The sequence below is a fragment of the Cibotium barometz genome, chromosome 53 (genome assembly GCF_041138505.1).
Source record: "Cibotium barometz isolate CiBa-2024 chromosome 53, ASM4113850v1, whole genome shotgun sequence".
NCBI lineage: Eukaryota > Viridiplantae > Streptophyta > Polypodiopsida > Cyatheales > Cibotiaceae > Cibotium > Cibotium barometz.
In genome coordinates, this window is record NC_141098.1 from 15,356,820 (window position 1) to 15,375,388 (window position 18,569).

Genomic DNA, 18,569 nt, shown 5'->3' on the forward strand with positions numbered 1-18,569 from the left:
GAAGGGGGGCCGAACTCGATGAGAGAGAAAGAGAGATGTGGAAGGGGGGCGAGTGTGAGGAATTGGGGTGTGGGTGCAGGGAGAAACTAAGGTTCACACCTTAGTATAATTAAGTACACGGTCATACCACAAGATCAAAGTTGGAGAACTCTATCTGTTAGGCTCGTGTGAAAACGATCACTACAAGAGGTATGAACGTATTAGCGGCGGGCGGGTCAAATCTGGCAGCGCGGTAAAAAAAAACACAGTAGGGGAAGCTTTATGATCTTTTCCCCCCCGCTGTGTGCGTCTCTCTCTCTCTCTCTCACACACACACACACACACACACGAACACACAAACGCAGACGATCGGCCCCAGCTTTGTTCCTCCTCTTTGCCTTTACCGATGCGTCATTGCTGAAGTCACCCGTGCTCTGTCGAAATTGTTGATCAGCAATAATGGTGTCCAAGCAAACGGTCCAGGTATGCCCACAGAATACGAGAGAGAGAGAGAGAGAGAGAGAGAGAGAGAGCTTCTTTTCGAAGATCAGACTTAGCATACAAAACAGATCGAAGCTTTTCAAGCTTGTGGAATTGTAGATTAAATTTTATTCAGAACACTGAAGAACGCAGTCAGCAGCATATTTCAGCATTGGCTACAGGCTAGCTGCTATGTCAGTACTAATGCGACGCACACTGCTACCATCTTAAAATCGATTTATTTTTTCCATTTTTATATTCCATGTATAGACCTGAATGATCACAGAAGAGTCTTCTGTGCTTCAGAAGCTTCCATTTTGGTGCAGAGTTTGCGATCAGGACAGTCTATCAAAGCCTTAAGTTAATTCGTGCACGGAGTAGAACTCTGGTAACTGAATACACAGGCAAGGAGTTGGACCGCCATGACTACCCACAGGCGGTCTGGATGATTCCCTGGTGATGGGGATACCCTAATCTATAAGTAGCTCAGGGAGAGAAGCGTGTCACATATTTTCTTCGCAGGAATGGATTTGTAGATTTGTTAGGTTGTCTTCTTTACTTTCTATGCAAGAGCATGTTCATGAGGTGATTTGAAGTATGAAGTTTGGTAGAGACTCTACCATTCACAATCGATAGATTCTTTCCGAAGAGCTGTCTTTATGTACCATCTGTTCTCCTGACGTTTGATTGATGAGCTTTGTCCTGACATTGAAAAGTATATGCATGGTAAATTCAAGATATTGGAACGTCTATTATTTTATAATATTTGTCCCAAATGCCACAGCAGGTGCCCTTTTATATAGCGACCTTTTGAAGAGACCAACATAGGTGTTCTGACCTGCATGATGCCTGACAATGTTGATGAGCTTAATGCATTCTTTTGCTTATTCATTGCAAAGGGAATGCCACGGCCAAGGTACTGGTAGGTTGTTTTGATAGTTGTATCCTGTTGTTAGGGTTCCGTGTAGTATTACACGAGACTAGGACTGTAAGCATACTATATGCGATCAATTTGGGAGCCTTGCCAGCCGCTTGGCTAGGAACGCCTCTTGAGAGAGTATTGGTTTCAACACTTCCCCACTTGAGCTCCTTGGGCTTAACTGCTCCTCTCGTGATTATTCTTTCCCCTCTGCTGCTGTTGTTTTGTTCGTGGCTCATGTACCGAGGATTGTTGCCACATGAGCTGCCTTTGAGAGATGCTGGGGCTGGAATGTGTACATAGACGGATTAAAATCATCCGCGAATCTGCCATTCTGTTCAACCGACTTGATGGACTTATGGAGCATGGGTAATAGCTTCCCAAAGCGTGCCAGTAGTTTTCGATTCAGCTTGTCTTTGGCAGCTTGCAGTTCCATTAATGCAATATGGCTTTCTGTTCTACAAGCTCTCAGTATGGGTCACGTGTCAGAATATGCAGCGGAGATGATGACAAAATGTGAGAACACAAGAGCAAGTGCAGAAAAATACAGCAATGGAGAGAGAGAGAGAGAGAGAGAGAGAGAGAGAGAGAGAGAGAGGCGTGTAACTCTGCTCTATATACACAAGAGAATCCTGAAAATATGATACAAAGAAGTGGGGGGCCATGGGGCCATTTTATATGGCCCCATAAGTGCAGTTGGCCTGTAGAAGGGCAGCCGACAGCCTGCTGAAGTCACCCGACCAGTATCTGCTCCAGTCGGCCAGCCCCAAATGGACAGCATGCACACGTGTGGAGTTGGCCAGTGTCAGCATGCACAGTCTTGCAGTTGGCCAGCATACAGAGGTAGCCGATGTGCACAGGACAGCCTCGCACTGGATGATTGTGGGCTCCTTCTGTGGAAACCCAATCTCGCCAAGTAACCTCCGTAGCCACACAACCTCGCAAGCAGAACCACAAGCAGCCCGGTACTCTGCCTCTGTCGATGATAAGGCAATAGTTGGCTGCCTCTTACTGCACCAAGAAATTGCTCCTGAGCCGAGGGTAAAACTGTAACGTGAAGTAGATGTCCTCGTGTCTGGATCTCCTCCCCAATCTAAGTCACTCCAACCTTGGAGTTGGACGCCATCCATCAATCCCCCTCCTATGTAGAAGAGTCCAAGATCATTCGTACTTAGCAAATATCGCAAGATCCGCAATCATGCGTCCCAATGAGACTTCAACAGCGTCTGCATGAATGAGCTCAACAGCCCCACGGAAAGGCTCAAGTCCAATCTGGTGTTTAGGCAACCAGATCAATGAACCAACCAGCTTCCGATACTGAGAGGCATCAACTGGCTCACAAGGATCATTCACTATCAACTTTGTGTTCGGATCCATCGGCGACGTAATAGGCTTGCAGTTCTCCATCCCAAAGGCCTCAAGCAACTCATGAACATACCGTTGCTAAGAGACGAAAAATCCCCTCTAGGTTTGCCAGATCTCCAATCCCAAGAAGAAGTGGAGTAAGCCTAGGTCGGTCATCTCAAACTCTTTTGACAAGGCTGCCTTCGTCACTCAATGTGCTCCACATGACCGCCGGTGAGAATGAGATCATCCACATAAAGGATGATTAACATAACCATGCCGCGTTCTCGAAAGAGATACAGGTTGGGGTCTGCAACCGATCTCTGAAAACTAGTCCGGAGAAAGAAGGAATCAGTCTTTTGATTCCAAGTCCTGGGAGCCTGTTTAAGACCATACAAGGCCTTAAGTAACTTGTAAACCATCCCTTCTGATTCTGGAACAACAAAGCCTGGAGGCTGCTCAACATACATCTCCTCTTGCAGGTCACCATTAAGGAACGCGGATTTTACATCCATTTGATACACAGGCCACCTCTGAGAAGAAGCAAGGGCAAGAACGGTCTGAACCATGGTCATTCTCGCTGTCGGTGCAAAGGTATCCTCATAGTGGATGCTTGGCGGCTAAGCATAACCCTTAGCCACGAGCTTGGCTTTGTGTTTGTTCACCGATCCATCTGACGCATATTTGGTCTTAAAGACCCATTTGACACCAATGACTGGCCGTTTTGACGGCCTCGGAACCAACTCCCAAGTGTTGTTCTTCTCGATGATATCCAGTTTCACCTGCATGGCTTTCCTCCAAGTATCCTGTGCAAGGGCTTCCTTGACGGAAGTGGGCTCTTTGTCCCGCATGATACGAGACACCAAGACATAGTTTACTTGTAGAAGCTCTGTTGAATGACTTTTGTCTCGAACTCCGTGCGATCTTCAAGGTCCGTCCTTTGTGGTCCATTCAGAGGGAAGCTCTGTGACACCTGACTCCTGAAGGGTGTCTGCTAACCACCTGGGTACTCGAACAGAACGTAGAGCCTCCTGCTACTGCTGGGGCTCAACTCCAGTTACTGGCTCATCCTCTTGAATGGACTGTGGTTGTCGAGCTGGAACAATGGATTGGGAATCATCATCAGAATCCTCTGGGTCTCCAAGAAGTGGCGGCTCATCAACAGTGGAAACCGGAACATGCTCATCAAAGACCACATCCCTACTGACAACAATCTCATTCCTCTTTGGATCAAACAATTTGTATCCCTTGGAAAGAGAGTTATATCCCACAAATATAAGCTTATGGGACTTGGAGTCGAGCTTCCCGCTCTGCTTCTTCGGAATATGTACATACGCATCACTCCCAAACACACGGAAGTGGGAGACATTAGGTTTCTTGCCAAAGTATGCCTCAAAGAGAGTCATATTAGGTACTGAAGTCGTCGGAGTATGCCTCAAAGGGAGTCATATTAGGTATTGAAGTCGTCGGAGACCGGTTGAGGATATGGACAGCTGTAGCCACAGCCTCTCCCCAAAGTGGACGAGGAAGATCACGTTGCTCCATCATCATCCTCGCCATCTCCACCACAGTCCTGTTGTTGCGTTCTACCACTCCATTCTCTGAAGATGAACCTGTGTTGGCCAGTTCCCTCTTGATGCCATGATTTGCACAAAATCTGACGAAAGCATTTGAAGAGAATTCACCTCCTTTGTCAGCCCTGAGAGTCTTTACTTGCAATCTAGACTCTTTTTCCACCATCACATGCCAATCCTTGAACAAAAGCTTGGTTCTTCTGAGAAAGAAAGTAGGCCCATGTGAATCTGGAACAATCAAGCAGCAGCAGCATGAAATATAGAGATCCTCCCAAGGATGGTGTCTGCATAGGTCCACACAAGTCAGTGTGAACCAACTCCAACGGTTTCGAAGCTCGCTGGAAGCCTGCTTCGGAAAGGATTCCCTACGTTGCTTACCACGTATGCAAGAACTACAACGTCCTTGCTTGCTGCCAACATCGGGCAAGCCAACCACCATCTGGTCCTGGAAAGCTTGCCGCAGCGCATCCACATTTAAGTGGCTAAACCGAAAGTGCCACAAGTCACCAACTTGAGAACCTGTCAATGAGGAGAGTCCAGAGAGTTTGTAGATACCATTCTTCATGCCGCCTTCCCAAACAACCTTGTCAGTCTCGCGGTTCCTCAGAGCAACTGAATGCTCCTCAAATTCCACCCGGAAGCCAGTCTTGCATACCTCATGCACTGACAATAGATGAAAACCAAGAGCTGGGACGTAAAGAACACGAGAGGAATGCTTACCTCCCTTGCTGTCGGGAATGATCTCCATCCGGCCCTCTCTGTGTATCGGAATTCGCCAATGAAGATGTGACTTGACTGCCGTTTCATATCTAAAAAGGAGTGACGGGAAGAAGTCATGTGCCTAGAAGCACCACCGTCAAGAATCCACTCCCGGGTATCCTTTGTGGTGAAGCCAACTGCCTCCTCCCCCGAAGAAGATGAAGCATCTGAGTCCATCATCTCTAAGTGCACAAATGCTGGAGTCTTTGCTGCCGAGGCTGAAGAATCAGCACACTTTCCAGTCCGCTTAGGACACTTTCTCCAATAGTGGCCTTTTCTCGCCACAATCATTGCAAGACCTCTCGGCCTTCAGTTTCTCTTGGTCTGCATCAGGCTTCATCTCAGAAGACTTCTCCGATGAAGCCTTCCCTTTGCTCTTGTTGTTATTCCGGCCTTTCGACCATTGGCCAATTAAGGCCCTCGAACTTTCGCCCTGTGGAGGGTTCGTGAATCTTTTCTCCTTGTCCAAGACCATGGGCGCAAATGGTGCTGAGCCTGTCACTAGTAATCAAAAAAGCTGAGTACTAAGAGAGCAAATGCGACAGCAATGTGATGGCCATATCCTCCGATGATATCTCCTAGCCAGCCTGAAGAACTTCCTGCTCAAGAGCTTGCATCTTGTTAATGTGCTACCACATCATCGTTGATGACTTTGCAGGGTTCATAACCCGCATGTGTACTTCCAAGGAAATCCTCTTCATGGGCGATACCCTGTTATAAAGAGAAGCAAAATGCTGCCATATATCTCTGGCCAGCGTCATATGCTTTATATGATTGATTACTTACGGTGTGTAGTTGAGGAAGATGAATGAACGGATCTTGGCATTGACACGATCCCACAACTGTGCTTGTGCCTCACAGTCCTTCCGAATCGAGGGTAACTCCCCTTCCTTTACCTCCAGCCGTGGAACCCCAACAACAATGAAATCAGCAAGGTGATAAGACTCTAGAACAGATTCCATCATTACCTTCCAGATGCCTTAGTTATTCTCGTCCAACTGACGGTCCACTGGGAACATGGGGAGTGTTGGGATCTTCACATGCTTCTCAGCCATCTCAAGTAAATCTGCCATTGCGGGGATGTAATTGAAAAGGGTGGGTGGGTGGGAAAAAAGAAGAGCTTAAACCTGCAAGTGGCTGTCCAGCAAATCAGCTCGCCTTCCTCTTGCTCTCCTCTTCCCGAACAGTCCAAAACAGTCAACCAATCAGCAACACAACAGTTCCCCTCTTGCTCACAATTCCCAAGATCTATCAAGAGCCTAGAGCTCTGATACCATGTCAGAATATGCAACGGAGATGATGACAAAATCTGAGAACACAAGAGCAAGTGCAGAAAAATACAGCAATGGAGAGAGAGAGAGAGGTGTGTAACTCTGCTCTATATACACAAGAGAATCCTGAAAATATGATGCAAAGAAGTGGGGGGCCATGGGGCCATTTTATATGGCCCCATAAGTGCAGTCGGCCTGTAGAAGGGCAGTCGACAGCCTGCTGAAGTCACGCGACCAATATCTGCTCTAGTCGGCTAGTGTCAGCATGCACAGTCTTGCAGTCGGCCCCAGCATACAGAGGTAGCCAACGTGCACAGGATAGCCTCCCACAGCAGAAAAACAAGAAAAAATAGGGAAAAAATATGGAGAGTGGGGAAAAATGAGAAAACACCTAATCCGGGCGGGCACACACCCACAACAGAAGCCTTGGTGTATATGTACAGACAGGAGATGACTTCTAACAACATGCTCTATGCCCATGATGAAGTTGGGCACAAAAAGGTCACGTCTAAGCAAGTGATTAAAACCCTACAAGAACTTTTTTCTAGATCCATTTGAACTGCCTAGCCCATAGACGTCTACACTTTCTACACATATTTCAATTTTAGTTTTTACTTGGAGATATGACTGTGCAAGCCAATGAGGTGATAGCTCAAGTGGTAGAGATGTTTGTCTAGGACCAGGAGGTCTTGGGTTCAAAACCCCACATGGTGCTTGAGATTAGGTCCAACAAGATGGTCGTTGAGGGATACTTGCTCTAAGTTTTCTCACTCTGGCTTGTTTCTGTTCTTGAGGTAATCCTCCGACCAAATATTGTTGTGACCAAGATGAAGTTGGAGAATCGGTCAACATTTCCTAAGCCCAATCGATAGGCACCTCTCCATCCATCTCCTCATCATACTTTGGTAGCTTGAGCAGCTTCAATAAGTAGGATTGCTGCTCATGTGGCATGTGAGTTGATCCTCGAATCCTAGCATTGCTACCACAATGGACACGTGATGAGGAAGAACAGGAATAGGGGGAGAGGGATCCCGTGACAGGGACTACCTGGGATGTTGCGCCCATATGAATGTCGACCATTTTGGCCCCAGTGTTGTCATTTCTATTTCATGGTTATTGTAGTTTGAGTATCGATCATATTAATACTTCAGCGGTTTCGAGATCTGTGCTCCATGTTACTCTTCTTGTTGTTGGAATGTCACCAAGTCAGCCGGTATTGCTATCTGCTCACAGCACAAGAGCTGTACAGCTGCATGTGCATGTCCATATAGGCATTGTACTCTGTCTGTGTAGGTGTGCTTAACCAAGGCTGCACAACAGCCTCTGAAATTGGCTATACTGCTGCACCAAAACTGGTCATAGAGATGTGTTGTAATTGAAGGAATCTGCGTACAGGCAGACCTGTTGCTGTGAAAAGAAATATTTTTGTCTTCAAAAGATCTGATGGGTCAATGAGACCAAAAGTCATACTAGGGTTCCATGTGATACTGGGCCATGAAAAGACTAAAAGAAGGAAAGTTGAGCGAACAATCAAACAAACTGCTGAACAAGGATCCAAAAAGCCCCAAATCTGACCACAGAAATTGGGCACCCTTGCTAGGAAAAACTTTTGAGTTGGACCTCCGGAAAAAAGAGATCAGGCCGACCATTCAAGAAGACCTCGCAAGAAGCCCAAAGTCAGAGATTGCAAGCGTGGGATGTCGCTAGTTGGGCATTCTCTACACTTTCGGACCTATGGATAGGCTTACGTTTATGCCAAGGGTCATGTGGATTGGAGCCTATTTGCCCTTAGTGTAGACATCAATCCCCTACCATGAGGTGCCATATGAGAGGTTGGGGATTTTGGTCTGCGCCCATATCTAGATTACGATATTCTGGTTGGCGTGGGTATGTAATGTCTTGCTTGGAATGATGGCTTGCTACAAGCTAAATGTAAGGGAGATTAACTAATACATTCTTATGCATGGCGTACTTGCATGCCTGGAACTGTTTTCACGTGAAATGTTTTACTGCCTGCAAGATATGTGTCTAGTTTATGAGCAAGGGACATCCTCCTGTGAACCGTGCATGTGAATCTGTATTTTGACCTCGCTTGTGGGTTATAGCAGGCTGGCGGGCGTCTAGGCTTACGTAGCCAGGCCTACGCAGCCTAGTACAGGCGCCTCGGCCAAGCCAGGCAGACGCCTAGGCTAAGCAAGGTAGGCGCCTAGGCCACGTGGCCTTGTGGCCAGGCCTACGCAAGGTTGGCACAGGCTGGCGCGAAGACACCGGCAGAAGCGCAGGTGACGACAGCAGGTGACTGCAGACTGGCGTGGCGTCGGCAGGAAAGCTAACGAAAGCAGCTGCGCAGGTGGTGACAATAGGCAGCCGGCACATTAATCCTGAAGGGAAGAGAAAAAAAAAAACAAGAAAAGCACTCGTTTTTTTTTTTGGGCTTTCGTTTTTTTTAGTTTATTTTTTTTAAAAAAAAGTTTAAAAACCCCTCCTCCAAGGTTTCAAGGTGTTTTATTTTTTTAAGAAAATAGAATATATATATATATATATATATATATGTATATGTATATGTATATATATATATATATATGTATATATATGTATATATATATATATGGCTAAAGTGTATCAACTGAAAGCCAAAAATGTCAAAAATTTGTGAAGTAACAGTAAAAGGTTGTAATTGTGTGATAAACTTCATACAAATTGATATTCATAATGAATATTCATAAAATTGAAAGTGGGTCTTCAGATGAGGTACCGCAATTGTATGGAAATTCTTGACTTGCTTGAGGCCTAGTCGTGATGGTATTTACCTTATAATTCTAGGGACCGGGAGTACCATGTATACCGAGGGTATAACTGCAGCTCTTTACTGGCAGTATATACCAGTAAATATATATATATATATATATATATATATATATATATATCTTGCACTTTTATTGTGCAAAGATCGAATTTTCTCTCCACTTGTCCTCTTCACGATGTCGATCCAAGAATCAGAGTTGAAGCGTCTTGTTGAACGCGAAGGCTTGCTGGCTACGGAAGATATCGATGCCGATCTTTTTGACGATTATGTGTCAAAATCAGATTTCCAAGAGTTCAAAGTAGCTCTCGAAGCTTCTTCAACGGAACGTCAGGCACAAATCGCAGCCCAGATGCAAGCTTTGCAAAACTCCATCGCTCTATTGACCACTACCCTCTCTACTCTATCGGGTATGAATACCTTGGCTTCTGCTTTGGGTCCCAACATTACTCCGGAACCGTTCAGGGGCGAGCAAAAGCAGCGCACCAAGGAGATCGTGGACACTTGGCTACATAAGTGGCAAGTTCACTTTCAGTTTCATCCATATGATGATTGAAAAAGATTCAGTTAGCAGCAGGTTTCCTGTCCGGCAAAGCTTTGCTTTGGTGGAAAGAACTCAACCCGAAGTCAACAACTTGGGCACAATTCGAAGACGTCTTCAAGAAGCAATTCCTCAAGAAAGAGGATGATTATGATGTTCCCCGGTTTTCAGCTTTGACCATGACCTCGCAGCACCTCACTTATGAGGTCTACCTCTAGAAGTTTGGGGACTTGCAGATGAAAGCTACAAAGATGGATCTCACTTCTCTTTTGGGGTTCTTCGTAGCTGGTTTACCAGACTCATACCGTTTACAGGTTAAAAATAACAAATGTAAAACATTGGATGAGGCCATTCATTCAGCTCGTATCTATGATGATACAGTGGTCTCTTCCAAGTCGAAACCCGTTACCGAGCAGGGGAACAAGCATAAAACAAAGTTCTCCGCACCTATGGCTAACATGACAGAAGGAAAGTCTTCGGACCAACCTTCGAAGAATTCAAGTTCGACAGCGAAGAAGAAACGACTCCTTAGGGCTTTAAAGCTCAAGAAGGAAGGACGTTGTTTTATCTGCGAAGAAAAAGGACACATGCGTAACGAGTGCCCAAAGCAAAAGGGTGCCAAGACAAACGCAAGACCCAAGCCAAAGACGGCTAACCAGTTCTCTTTGACAGGTACGTCAATTACTGGACTTTCTCGCCCTAGTATTGTTCTGATTGTCTGTTCAATTCTAAAGTATTTGGCTTGCATGATCTTCTCCGAGTTTATGGAGAAGTGAATGGCCATAAGATTCACATTCTTTTAGACCTTGGCAGCTCACACAACTTTGTTAACTACAAACTTGTGTAGAAATTGAGTCTTGATACGACACCCAGCGATCATACCTATGAGGTACGCTTACCTGCGGGAAGGCAAGTTTTGGATCGATCGGTAGAGATGCTTCCAATCCATATTCAGGACTACAAAGATACTCTGGAATGCTATGTAATGCACCTAGAAAAATTAGGGATTGAGTGGTTTAAGACTCTTCAAGTCCAGATAGATTGGTCTTGTCATATTTTTTCTTTTCAGCATAGGGACACCAAGTATAGTATTTTAGGTGATGGTATTCATCCCTCTCAGGGACCTCTTGTAAATACTATTGATTTTGGAAATATAATGGATTCTTCTTTGTATACCGCTTTCCATTGTGTATTGATTTCACTTTCTTCATTTCTAATACCTTCCATGGATATCAATGAATTAAGTGTATTTGAAAGCAAAGAATTACAGAAGATACTTGATTCGTTTCAAGACGTATTTCTTAAGGAACTGCCATCAGGTGTACCACCTGAACGGGCAGTAGATCATCGTATTGACTTGATCCCTGGTGCTCATTTTGTCAGTATTCCACCTTACAGGATGAGCCAAGCTGAGGAAGATGAGTTGACTAAACAACTCGAAGATTATTTAAGGATGGGTCAGATCCGTCCAAGTAAATCACCTTGGGGTGCACCTGTGTTGCTTAGGAGAAAGAAGGACAATATCTGGAGAATGTGTATAGATTACAAGAGATTGAACAAGCTGACCATTAAGAACCGTTATCCTCTTCCTAGATCAGATGACTTGATTGACCGGTTAGCAGGAGCAAAATATTTCACGAAGATAGATTTACGTACGGGCTATCACCAGATACGTATTCATGAAAGGCATGTCGAAAGAACCGCCTTTCGGACTAGGTATGGCCATTACGAGTTTCTCGTATCATCTTTTGGGTTAACCAATGCTCCAGCCACTTTCCAGTAAATGATGAACGATCTTTTTCGTGAACATTTGGGAAAATTTGTGGTGGTGTTCCTGGATGATATTTTGATATATAGTCGTACTCTCGAGGATCATGTCAGACACCTCACGATTGTCTTATCGACTTTAAGACAGAATCGACTATATGCTAAGTTAAGTAAATGTGAGTTCTTTATGACCGACATTATTTACTTGGGACACAAGATTACTCGAGATGGATTGAGCATTGACTATGACCAAGTTCAGAAGGTTCTGGACTGGCCTATACCGCGAACAGTGAAACAACTTCGTTCTTTTCTCGGTTTTGTAGTTTGTCTTCGGAAGTCTGTGCGGGAGTACTCTCAGCTCACACTACCGATGACCGACTTATTTAAAGGTCGTGGACGTAAGTCAAATCAGCCTATCACTTGGAATAACGATTTGGATATGGCCTTAAGACTTTTGAAAGATAAAGTCAAGGAAGCACCTATCTTAGCATTACCTGATCCTAGTCGGCCTTATGTTCTTGAAACTGATGCCACTGACTATGCTACCGGGGCTGCTCTATTTCAAGATGGTAGACCGGTTGCTTTTGAAAGTAAAAAGCTAGACGACACTCAATCTCGTTGGCCAATCGTTGAGAAGGAGCTTTATGCTGTGATTCATGCTCTCAAGGTTTGGAGACATTATTTATATGGCTCCAAGTTTGTGGTATTGATTGATCACATCAGTCAATCAAGTATGTGTGTAATGCGGATGATTTGAGAGGAAGGAAAGCTCGTTGGGCGGAGTTAATGCAAGATTTTGATTTTGAGATCCGTTATCGGAAAGGTTCCATGAATAGTGTTGCAGATGCGCTTAGTCGAATTAGAGAGGTGAATTCTTTGTCGTTTACCGAGATTTCTACCGACTTATTTCAGTCATTGAGAGGGCTTTGCAGGACTGATAGTTATTTTGGACCATTTTGGCAGAAGATCCAGGACGGGAGCTCATTGATTGACTGTCATGGTTGGGAGGTGAGTCAGGCCTGCACCCCCTTGTTGTTTATTCGTTTGTTTGCAAGATTCGAGTCTCGTACCAGGAACGATCACGAGGAGATCTTTGGGGATTTGACAGGTATCCTAAAGATAACGAAAAATGCGTTTGACTGCTTGCCAATGCTTTGTGCCTGGGTTGTGCATGAATTTGCTCAACAAAGATATGTCAGGCCTCGTGTTACACAAGTAAATGAGGCATCCCACTGCTTGGCTATAAATGCGAGCCTCAAAAGGCCCTCCAATATCATGCATAGTAAGCTGTACACCTGGTTCTCTTGGAGTAAAAATTGGCTTACATTCATCCATGTGAAACCTTTTTAGCAAACTTTTTATGTACTTAGTTTGCTGCATAACAATGCCATCATCTCTATGCATAAACTATATGTCGAGATAGTAGTGTAAAGGTCCCAAATCCGACATATCAAATTTAGCTTTCAAATCAATCTTGAAATCTGAAATTTGTGCTTTGCTAGTCCGTGTTATGAGCATGTCATCTACATACAAGATGATTATGAGAATATCGGCACCGGTTTTCTTCACATACAATGTGCTTTCGGTTGGACTATTCACATAACCTTGGCTGGTTAGATGAGCATGTATTTTATCATACCAAGCTCTTGGAGGTTGCTTTAACCCATACAATGCTTTGTGTAACCTGCATACTTTATGTTCCTCACCAGGAACTACAAAACCAATGGGCTGAGTTACATATACTTCCTCTTGTAAATTCCCATTTAAGAATGCAGTTTTGATGTCCAATTGATACACTTTTCATCCTTTATGTGTAACCAATGCAATCATTGATCTTATTATAGTCATTCTCGAAGTAGGAGCAAAAGTCTTCTCATAATCTATTCCCTTTTTCTGAGAATAGCCTTTAGCCACAAGTCTTGCTTTGTACCTGTCAATAGTACCATCAGACTTCCTTTTGACTTTGTACACCCACTTTGTTCCAATGACATTCTTGCCTTTTGGCAAGTCCACTAGATCCCAAGTTTTGTTCTTTATGATAGAAGAGATTTCATCCTGCATGGCTTGCACCTAGTGCTCATTCTCCTGTGCTTCTTCATAAGAAGAAGGCTCTTCTGAATCAAAGAGACCACCCATCGCTAATGCAAAGTCCTCATGATGCATATTCAATTCATGGCTAGAACTAGCCCTTGTTCTACATGTCAGTGGAGCTCTCCACTGCAAGTTTGCTATCTTGCAAAGTTTTTAGCAACCATCTTAGCACCGACTTGGCTGTGTCTATGGCTGTTTGCTCTTTCCTGATAAGATCTTTAACTTCTTCCATAGAAGGGGACTGAATTGCTGGCATACTTTAGCAAAGTATATATAGTTTGAAGATGATTACTTATATATTTATTTATTTAAACGGTACATTCTTTGAAGATGATTATGTATATATTTTTTTATTCAAGGATACATACTTTGAAGATGATTACTTTACTATCCCTACATGTTCTACATGAGGATTTTCTTGTGTAGGGGTTGGCTGATTTGAACCCTCCCTAATTGCAATGGGTAATAGCCCATCAAACATGTCTTGTATGCCTCTATCATGACTTTTATACAAGCTGTACATGGGCTGTACTGAATTTTCAGCAAATACCATATCTCTACTCACAAACATGAGTTGCACACATTATAGCTTCCATCCAAAAATTGTGAGGCAATTGTTGTGCTTTCACCATGCATCTTGCTATCTCCATGAGAGATCTGTTTTTCCTCTCAGCTACACCATTCTGCCGCGGTGTATGAGGCATGGTACATTGGTGTTTGATGCCCTTTTGAAGCATATAATCCTTGAATGCATTTGACATGTATTCTCCACCTTTATCTGAGCAGAATGTTCGGACTTTACATCCACACATATTTTTAGCCATTGCTAGAAAGTGTCGAAAGTATGTAAACACCTTCGCTTTCGCTTTCAAGGGCTAAACCCAAGCAAACCTGGAGTAGTCATCAATGAAAGTGACGAAATAAAGATGCCCCCCCTATGGATGGTGTCCTCATTGGGCCACATACATCACTATGTATGAGCTGTAATTTACTTTCAGCTCCAACAGCTCCATCCCTGGGAAATGGTTTTCGATGCATCTTTCCCAAAATACACCCCTCACATACATGTCTTGTTGGAGACTTAAGAGGCGGCATATTATCAACCATATGATTCTTCTGCAAGTAGCAAACTCCGAAAATTTACATGCCTAAAACGAGCATGCCATAGCTCTACATCATGCATAGCAAGAGTGTGGACAGCCACTGTATTTGCATCATAAGTACGCTTGTCATAGCTGTCCAGCTTATACAAGCCTTTGTATCATGTTCTAGAAGTGACTACTTCATAATCCTTTGATGGGTCTTTTACCAAACACTTCCCATCTTCAAATTCAACCTTTAAACCTTGGTCGTTTATGGCTGAGACGGAGAGCAGATTTTTCTTTATCCCTGGAACATACAACACATTTGTCAGAAATATATTGGCACCATTGACTGCAACAAGTACGAACATTGTCAATTCCCTTTATTGGATATGTGGTATGATCTGCACATGATACAGTGCGGCCATTTGAAGCATAAACCAAGTGGTGAAATACATCTTTGAAGTTTGCATGAAGTGATGTGGCTCGAAGCACCACTATCAAAATACCATGATACATCCTGTCTGTTAGATGCAATGCAAGACATATCATTGTCTGAAGCACTTATTGTGTCACTAGTGCATGTGACCAAAAAAGTGTACTATTGCTGAATTACATTAGTCGATTGCTGTGCTTTGTCATCAGAAGAGTCTGCTATTGCATTGCCTACATCTTTTCTTTTCTCTTTTGGAATCCGCTTTCTACATTCATTGATGTAGTGGCCAGACTTATGGCAGTAGTGACATTTGCCCTTCTTTTTAGGCTTGTTTGCATCCCCTTTGTCAGACTTTTCACCACCAGAAGCATCAAATTGAGAAGTCTACATATGGTGCTTCTTGCAATTTTCCATGCAAAGGGGAATTTTGCCAAACCCCTAAAATTCTCTAAACTTGCACTAGAATGTCTGCAACAAATTTTGTTTTGTTTTGTTTTGTTTTTTTTTGAAATAAAAATACCTGCAAGTGACCCGCTTGAGATGACCAGGTACAGAAGGCGAGCGGAGTTGCAGGGTTGCTGTTGTAGCAGAAGGCGGGATCGCAGTGGAGGCAGCGGGACCCGAAAGCAACCTACAAAAGAGTGGATCTCTTGAGCATTTTTGGAAACATCCCATTCGAGAATTCCCTTTAACCTTTTCAAGATCGAGGCTAATCCCATTTGCACTGATAACATATCCCAGATAATGAATGAATTTCTTTCACTCCAAATTCGCTCTTTTTTACATTGATATAGGTGAGACCGAATGGCATCACCACAAACTTGCAGTGGCCACGTTCAATCGTGAAGGCTATTTTTGGAATGTCAACCATAAAGATCCAAACCTGAGGATAGCCACTCTTGAGATCTCTCTTCGCAGAGAACTTTGCACCATTGAGTCGCTCAAGGATATAAGCATTGGAAACTTGTTCTTCACTGTGAGCTTGTTAAGAGCCTTGTAGTCCACGCATAATCGTGCGGACTTGTCTTTCTTTTGCACAAACAAGATAGGTGCAGCAAAGGGTAAGGATGAGGACCAGATAAATCCAGCTCGGAATAACTGGGAAAGCTGCTACTCCGGTTCGCCCTCCTATGCCTTAGAAAGGCGATAGGGGAACTTATTGGGTAGTTCCTTTCCGGGGACCAACTCAATGCGATGATCCTCAGGACGACTCGGTGTGAGCTACGGCGGGAGATCATCCTTTAGCATTTACTAGGAGACCATCCAACTTTTGCTTCAAAGGGATTGTTGACTGAACAACAGACTACTTGCTACGGGCATAAATCAACCTGCACTCGATTGCTTTTCTAATAGCTCGTTGGGCTTGGATGTGTGAGATGAGAGGAATACTTGGAATGCTCCTATCCCCATGAATTAGGACAGGCTCAGCAACACCATCAACAATAGTGAAAGAGTCCTACCTCCAATCAATAATTGGTGCATAATCCCTAAACCATTGAATGCCGAGAATCATATCACACCCCAAAAGAGGGGAGACAATGAAGTCTTGTTGAAATGTGGCCTTTTGAACCATGAATGAGAACCGTAGAGCCTTAAGAGATATATGAGTGCGGAGACCGGGTGTGAACCCGTCTATGTCCAGATGATGGGGTACAAGTTTACAACTCATCTTCTTAGCCAATTGAGGAGAAATGGCATTCTCAAAGTTGCCGGTATAAAAAAAAACAATGAATTGTTGTCCCTTTGCTGTGCCATAAGCACGAATGAGGACTTTCTTTTACTTTGCAACCTCACCCTCATGCTATCATCAAATACCACTATGCGTATTGCGTTTACGATGGGTAAGAGTTGGAGAGCGTTGGTGGCCGATGCAAGTGTAGATGCAGTTGTGGGTTGTGACGGTGGCTACGGTGGATGCAAAGGTCTTGGAGGCTTGTACAGCCTGCCACTTAGTACAGTCTTTCTTACAATGTCCCACGGTGTGGCAGAAGAAACATCTGTTCTCCCCCTAATACCTTGTTTGCTCTTCTAGTTGGAGATAGCCACCAGTGATGCCCTCCTTTGCCTTTTCCTCAGGTGTTTTCTTAGGCGTGAAATTTTTTATCCTTTTTGCCTCCTGAGGTGTCCTAGGATTCTTTCTTATTGTCTTTGCTATTGTGAGCTCCCTTCCTCCCTAAGATGGTGACTGTTGGGTGGTGGATGACTCTTGTTGGGATTTGGAGCTAGCCTGGATTTGCTTTGGCTTACCTCCATTCAACATCATTTCCTGATTCTAAGCAAGAGTGAGATCCCTATCATAAGACTATGGCTCAAAATTACATACAATAAACCTAATATTAGTATCAAGACCTCTAATAAATTGTTTCAACTTATTCTCCTCGGAGATGCCTAGCTGTTGTGCTGACGTGATTACTTTATTAGTGTATTTCAGCACGGGTGACCCATTTTGTGTGTGTCTGTAAAACTCATCCTCAAGGTTGGTCATGTACTTTGGAGGTAGAAACATTTTTTAAGATTGGACACGAAGGTGTCCCATACATACTGTGGAGCCCATGTGATCGGGTCTACATGTAGACTCGACCAATGCTACCACCAAGTGATTGCTTCGCCGGAGAGGTGAGGTGCCGCAAAGTCAACTCAATCTTGAGGATCTGAAAGCTTAGCCAAAGGAAAATATGCTACAAACAGATGAATGAATTGCATTACTGCAGCATGATCACACTTACCATCATACTTATTGAAGTTTGGTTGAGTTTGTGTAACGGTGGTGGTTGGGGTGGTGGAGGAACTCGCTCCGTGGTGCACCAATGTAGGGAGAAGAGAACACACATTTGCCTACATAGCGGCTATCAATAGCTGGTTTTGGAGTTACATAACGTCACGTTCAAGCCTTTCTTGAGTAGCTTGGTCCGTCCATCTTTATCCTTCGTCAGCCTTCCTCGGCCCTTCGTTCATTCCCACATCGAGCTTCTTTGGCCCATTGTTCTTCCATCTTTTTGGCATCTTCTTTTTGTCGTTGTTGCTCCATGAGAAGGATTTTTTTTTAAAAAAAGAGCTCTTTTGGCTTTTCAGCTACTTCTTTGACTTTTTCAATTGCTTCTTTGGCCTTTTCAACCTCCTCCTTAACCTTTTTTTTTTTGGCTGCTTCTGCTTCCTTGGCTCTATCAATTGCCTTAGCAATCTGTTTTTCTCCAAGAGTAATCTCATGAAGTCTTCATTGCTTTGCATAAGTGTTTCTATGGTGTGGTTGTGTCTTCCTTGTAGATCTCTCCTTCCATATCTTCTTTGTAGCTTTCTGACGATGTCTCTCCTGACATTGTGGAGGCTTGGGTGGTTTTTCTTGACCGCAGTTTTACCATCCACAGAATGCTTTACTTCAGGGTAGCCAAGTTGGGTTACAACCTGCAACTCTGATACCATTGTAGCATGCAATAGGTTGATCATCGTGACATGCAACAAAGCCTTCTTTATACCCGTGAGTTCATGCAATTCCACTTTGAGACAGAAGAGAAGATAGATAGTT

The 18,569-nt window shown here is 44.0% G+C and overlaps 1 protein-coding gene across 4 annotated transcripts in view; it reads left to right on the forward strand.

The window, feature by feature from the left end:
• Nucleotides 1–229: 229 nt before the first annotated feature.
• LOC147608346 (myosin-11-like) overlaps nucleotides 230–18,569 on the forward strand; it is a 342,241-nt gene continuing 323,901 nt past the window's right edge. For 3 of the 4 annotated variants that reach the window (XR_015264460.1, XM_086789250.1, XM_086789251.1), the window contains exon 1: nucleotides 230–462. Coding sequence is in view for 2 of the 4 variants with exons in the window: in XM_086789250.1 (XP_086645376.1) it covers nucleotides 439–462 (24 nt within the window). In the remaining 2 variants the exon portion in view is untranslated. The remainder of the gene's footprint in view (nucleotides 463–18,569) is intronic. The other variant, XM_086789252.1, reaches the window with a different exon arrangement.